At 43.3% G+C, this 6,389-nt stretch overlaps 1 protein-coding gene across 1 annotated transcript; it reads right to left on the reverse strand.

Moving 5' to 3' along the window:
* Positions 1 to 399: 399 nt before the first annotated feature.
* SS1 (glycogen/starch synthase, ADP-glucose type) lies at positions 400 to 5,385 on the reverse strand. Its single transcript, XM_086525763.1, has 17 exons — positions 5,203 to 5,385; positions 5,126 to 5,133; positions 4,738 to 5,016; positions 4,027 to 4,364; positions 3,869 to 3,946; positions 3,661 to 3,785; positions 3,421 to 3,502; positions 3,172 to 3,345; positions 2,994 to 3,075; positions 2,820 to 2,911; positions 2,385 to 2,447; positions 2,224 to 2,313; positions 1,297 to 1,421; positions 1,115 to 1,223; positions 980 to 1,035; positions 782 to 821; positions 400 to 694 (listed from the first exon to the last, which is right to left on the reverse strand). Exons 1-17 carry the CDS (start codon positions 5,364 to 5,366, stop codon positions 539 to 541), a joined length of 2,061 nt encoding a protein of 686 aa, XP_086381889.1. The 5' UTR covers positions 5,367 to 5,385; the 3' UTR covers positions 400 to 538.
* Between the last annotated feature and the right edge of the window lie 1,004 nt (positions 5,386 to 6,389).

The following is a 6,389-nucleotide window of genomic DNA, read 5'->3' on the forward strand; positions in this document are numbered from 1 at the left end:
GAGTTTACGCCTTTCACCACTCAATCTGCTCTTTTGTGGAACATTCCTATAGAGAACAAATCACGTCCGAGGAACAATCCTACGACAGCTCAACAATCTATTCGACGGGTCTACTCTCTCTCTAGAAAAAGAAAAAAAAATTACTTATTAATATCTACAAAAGACCATGTTGACATACGAGACAGACAACATATAATGGACATGTCCATGTGTATCATGTGTGTGTGTGTGTGTGTGTGTGTGTGTGTGTGTGTGTGTGTGTGTGAGAGAGAGAGAGAGAGAGAGAGAGACCAATTGACAACAATCAATTAGACGTGTGACTTTATATTCTAATCCTCTAGAGACATGATTAGACAAGAAGGCTTATTTGCAACAAACGCAGGTTGGAGCAGAAAAAAAAACGCGGATTACATTGGTGGCCTGCATATGTCCAGCTCCAAAATGTGATTTGAGTTGAGGAGCACGAATCATGTACACATATGCAGAAAAGCCCACACTTTCAAGTGCTATCCGCTTTATAGAAGCAAAAGCCCATAACCTAAGCATAAGGAGGATCTATACTTGACCACTCAAATATCTGCTCATATTGCAAAGCTGCACGATCCCATGAGACATCTTGTTCCATCCCACGACGCATTATACCTTGCCAAGATGCCTTATGCTCTCTATATGTCTGGATAGATGTCCATAAAGCCTATGCATAACACAAATGCAACTTTAAAAGCAATGGATCTACCGAACAACATTCAAACATGGGGTGGCAAGGATAAGAAAATATTACCCCTAGCATAGCCTCCTTAGAGAGAGGAGAAAACGTCCAACTGCAAGAACAAAATTGATCCCCAACAGTCATAAGCTAAGGAATTTACAAGCAAAGAACAATTTGTCGATGTTCATTCTTTTCTCTTCATGAATCCAAAAATATACAAATAGATGATTCAGAGAGGAAATCAGTAACTAAGGTTATTTTGAGGCTTACCCTGTGCCACCGCCTTTGCCAGCATTTGCGAAAGGGTTGAAGTCCTCGACAGTATCCTGTAGAAGCCATTGAGTGATGAATGAATCTTGTATAAACCACATGCCTCGCTGGTTATAGAAAGTGTTGCCCACATACCCGTAATCCGCCTGTAGAATGAACTACAGGTACTGTGCCGTATCTCATGCCATACAACTGATTCAGCCCACATGGCTCAAATCGAGAAGGCATTAGCAGAATATCGCACCTGAAGCAAGTAATTTGTATAAGGCGCACACACCTCTAGTAGCCTTAAATAGTAGCTTCTTATGAATCCTTACCCTGCAGTTATTCGATGTGCCACAGGAACACTGAATCCCACCCATCCTCTGAACTTGTCTTTATATGTGGCTTCAGCCCACTTCATCCAAGATTCAATTTGAGGATCCCCAGATCCAAGCATAACCTGCAATAAAAGAAAGAAGGTCCTACAGTTATGACATGATTGCATGACCAACTTGATGAAACATGAAATCAAAAGTCAATCAGGCATAAATTGGAAGAAGAAAGTCAAGCTCACGATGAAGTGTTATGACCAATTGAAGAAGGCTGAACACACTTGAGCAAAATAAGAAAAAAAATCGCCAGTAATGGTGGTTTGTCTGGCTTTTATATAAAACCCATAAACCATGGGCCAGAAGCTAAACCAGAAATTCAGGTGAGTAAGGTTGACCTTGCACTGGTACCGAACTCACAAAGATGGCTTGAAAGCGCGTACATGGCAGGTCGAACTTTCACTAAAAAAAACTCTCTAGGTTGCTTGCTAAGTAAAATGGAAACTACGGTAATGATGGACACTATGGTATGTTCCACGGAAACATATAGGGTGTCTTTTAGAGAGAGAGAGAGAGAGAGAGAGAGAGAGAGAGAGAGAGAGAGAGAGAGAGATGTAAACTGTTACTGCATTTTGATGAAATAGTTGCTACCAAGACCTCATAAAGGAAAAGAGGGGCTAGATGAGCAAAGGTAGCCCAAGGCAATCAAATGATGGGGTGCGCAGATGACTAGAAAAACACTTGATTAAGTCTACATCCTAGAAAGGCTAGATAAGACTTTGAGGTAAAGCATCACAGAATGTACGGTTAGGCAGTTCCCATTTGTAATTGAAAAAGATCAAACTCAGATGCACTTTCATGTCAAAAATCCCATCAAAAGCATCCAACCAGCTTCCTTCAAAACTGATAAGTGCAGAGAATCAGTATGCATACCATTTGCACATCATCTTGCATGAACTCTGGCAATGCAGCCTGTATGACGTCTGGCCCTTTCTGATAATCCAATCGCCCAATAAAGCCAACCTTCAGTGGAGAGGGTTAAAATAAGCATGTGCATTTGATTCATCAGATAGTAGTTGTAAAGCTTTTCATACCAGGGGAACCTCTGGTCGGACAGCAAGGCCCAATTCTTTTTGCAAAGCAGCTTTACATTCAGCCTACACATTCACACATTCGCAACCGAATCAAACAAAACCAAAAAATGAAAAGGCACCCAAAATCATGTGGATAGCATATACATATGCAAGTGTTTGGTGACAACAACCCCAACTTGAAGATCCAAGGACATTCTTAGATATGTATATCAAGCCAAATAAGATAGCTTCAAACTATTGATCAAAGATCACAATAAAGAAAAAACCGTGTAGGTATAGCTGAAGTTTAGACCCATTCAATACATGGACAGTTTTGAACATAGTGGCACTCAGGATGCCTGGGGTTCTACCAATCAGACTAGACACAATCATATTGCACGCTTGTAAAGTGAAATGAGGGGCATTAAGAAACACAACTCAATAAAGCGACTAAACCTTTCCAGATAGGTCATCCAAAGTGTACTGTGCCGCTATGTGCTTGTCTGTCATTGGATTCCAATCATCCACATCAACACCATTAGTAATACCTGTTCCAGAAGAACTATGAAGTGATGAGTCAAAAAAATTGATTTCATAAACATCATCGGTTTCAGGAAATGGAAACACAACCATTGATTACAGCAATTCGAGACCTGAGCAGGCCATCTAAACCCCATCCTCCTTCCACAGTAGTTACCTCCCATGCATAACCCTGAATGTAAGGAGAACAAAGACAATCAAGCTGCCTGATGAGAAGGTAATAATAGACTCCAAGCTTACATGCAATGACCCTGAAGCTGATATGTACCTGACTTACGGTGACAATTCGGTCAGAGGTCACAATGGCACCTTTTAAATGATTTACAGCCTCCCCCTTATCCAAAGCATGTTTTCTTGCCCAAGTTGGAAACACCCATTCAAGTGCTCCATACCAATCCCCTGGCAAGCCAAGCTTACTGTAAGTAGTTGCCGGTTCCACACCCTAAATACAAAAGTAAGTCGCATCAATCGACTTCAAGCATTCCCGCATAAGGAACCATAATATGCAAGGGAATACCTGGTGCGCCAAATTATGTATAGCTAAAATACTCCTTGCATCTTTATAAACTCTAAAGCGCCGGTACTTTGCTGCCAATAGCCTGAAAGAGGGTATTATAGTGTTATGTAATGAGCAGGCTGCCATAGATCAAATGCAAAACATGTACTATACATGCAAGTTTAAATTTGAACCGCTAACTGCTGTTGTATGGTCTATAAGACTCAAAGCACTACACAGGAACAAGAAAGCACTACTTACACAGGAACAAGACCTGCATGCCAGTCATTGGCGACAAAAATACACTTCTCCCCATACGTAAAGCCTCCAAGGGGTAGCACCAACGGTGCTTCACATGCAGCGTGGCAGAGTAATGTAAACCTGAACTGCACAAATGAGGATCTTGAATGGTTTAGAAGTTGCAATAAGCAATGGAGAAATGAAGATATTTGACAACTAGCCTTGTTACCTGGTTGTCATCAAAAGCACCTCGTGTATCACCATAGGGAGTTCCAGGTCTATGATACGATGGATGATCGACAAAAACCTAACAATTCGCAGAAAACTTGGAATGCTGTCTCTCGTTTATAAATGCAATCTACATTCTCAAACAAGTTGAAGACATACCCAATCAACCCCTGCTCTAAACTCATGAAAGAACGCCACCTCATGCTCTGCCTCGAAACATCCAATTTTGATGCGGCATTGTGTATCAAAAGCTCCAGCAAACTTTGCATCAGTTACACCATTCATGTATCGAGGAGAAATTACCATCACCCTATGTCCCCGGGCAGCCAGTGCAATTGGCAGAGACCCACAAACATCACCCAGCCCTCCAGTTTTTGAATATGGAGCCACTTCAGCAGTTACGAAAATGATATTGAAAGGGATCTTAGTTCGCCTATTGCCCTCTTCAAGGTCACTCCTGGCGAGCTCCGCACTTTGAAGCCCACTGATTAGCTGGCCTGCTTCAAAGAAAATGGCTAGATTTTAAACCGTTTATCGTTAAGCTCACCTGAGAAAACATTCCATAGTACCGGACTAGGACTGAAATGGAACTCTCAATCAATTTCCCAAACAGCACAATCAGTAATAACTGAACTAAACAATACCCTTGATTGCACACATATGAGACAAGGCGACATTACATATGAGTTGTTCTAACGGCAATCATGTTGCACACAAACCAACAAGTTCCATGCATATCAAGTATCATCAAGAGACGTCCACTGGCCTCAGCTCAGGTAGAACTACTTAAAACATTGCCAAAACAGCTCACCAGTGGTAAAACTGTACCCTTCAATACTGCAAAGCCATTGAAGCCATCTGCTGACTAACCTTGTTCTGAAGGAGCTGGCTCTCTCGCAAATTCCAGCAGTCGCTCCACAGCTGTGTTGCTGAGTTCGGAAGAGAAAATCCCATAATTTTTCCTTCTCCTTTGTTGTCCCCCTGTCAGATAGGGGGTTGTTGACGCAAAGCCCCTCAGCTGGTGCTGCTTTTCGACTAAAATGCACATAGGTACTGCCCGGTAGGAAGACCCACTGAACTCTGATGAAGGTAAGGCCGCAGGGAGCTCTGCGCAGGAGGCGGTGAGGCCGCTATGATGAAGAGAGGGAACTGCAGCCATTGCATGCATCACCAGAGAGTAATGCAAAGCTCGATCGAGAGCCCCGAAGCTTGTAACATTAGAAGGGGGCAGAAAGCAACCCAAAGGAGAGAACTTTACTTTTGCGTCTGCAGAGAGGAAGCTTCCATGAACGCTCGGTTTTACCTGTGAGAGGAGAGTGGGTAGGAGAAACTCACGGGAGGGACGCCCTTGGGTTGGGTTGTGTTGTGCGTCTGTGTATGCGTGAGCACGCAATAGAGCAGGAGGAAACCCCCGCTTTCGATGAAGACCAAGATCCCACGCCCCCGCTTCCAAGTTGCCGAAGCCACGTGCCCTGTCCACCTTCGCTCCTGCATCCCATCCTCTCGTGAGCCTTTCGTTTCGCGTTCATACCACATTTGTATGCAAATGTAGGGCCAAAAAAAACATTTTCCATGATTTCCGTCAAATAAAATTTCGAAAATTAACCGCCTCGTTATATTAGAGCATTATTTATCCGCCCATGGCTATGTTGTATGGGTCTCTTTTTCTTTTCACATTCAAAATTGAAAGCTTGTTGGAGGGCCCGATTATGAAAATAGCTTTTAATTGAAATCAAGAGAGATTCCACTTAAAGAACATCCTCCAAATACATGATGGAGGAAGATTGCATGAACTCTGTGTGCATATACTTCGGCTGCTTGGTGAGTTCTCCCTCCCTCTCTCCGCGTGGCCTAAGGGCTCTCTCTCTCTCTCTCTCTCTCTCTCTCTCTCTCTCTCTCTCTCTCTCTCCAGTGCAGGCAAGAGCATGAAGGGGGCCGGGGGGGGGGGGCATACGAGCAATGAAGGCAAGGGAGAATGGCGAGGAGAGGGGGAAGAGGTGGAGCCTATATACGAAGGCGAGGGGAGGGGAGTAGAGAGAAGTGCAACCTCCATATGCATGCAGAGAAGAAGGGGTGAGGGAAAGTAGGGATCTTCAAAGAATTAGTGGTAATGGTTTTTAAATTGAAACATTGAAAGACATACATTTTTTGACCAGCCACCAAAGAAAGGACTATGTAGAGTCTCAAATGACGATGAGGTCTTGGTATGTAGAAGGAAAGACTATTAAGCGGGGCCCGGGGGGGGGGGGGGGGGGGGGGGGGATTTTTTTTCTAACTCCATGATGAGTTGTTTACTTGAGGTCCTCTCTAAAATCAAATTAATCTCTACTATCTGTAAAGAGGAGAGGAATTCCGGCAATAACATGGCTTCAAATGTAGTCCCCCGATTGCTCTCTCTTGTTTTCTCTCTCTCTTAGTTGTGTGGGCTTTCCATTTTTCTTTTCAGGTAGCTGTTGCTTGGCTCAACACTCAATAGTGCACACAAAAAAAAGGAATTATGTGTCCTTTCATTTGTCTGCACA

Source organism: Adiantum capillus-veneris, chromosome 12, assembly GCF_014529385.1.
Source record: "Adiantum capillus-veneris isolate H3 chromosome 12, ASM1452938v2, whole genome shotgun sequence".
NCBI lineage: Eukaryota > Viridiplantae > Streptophyta > Polypodiopsida > Polypodiales > Pteridaceae > Adiantum > Adiantum capillus-veneris.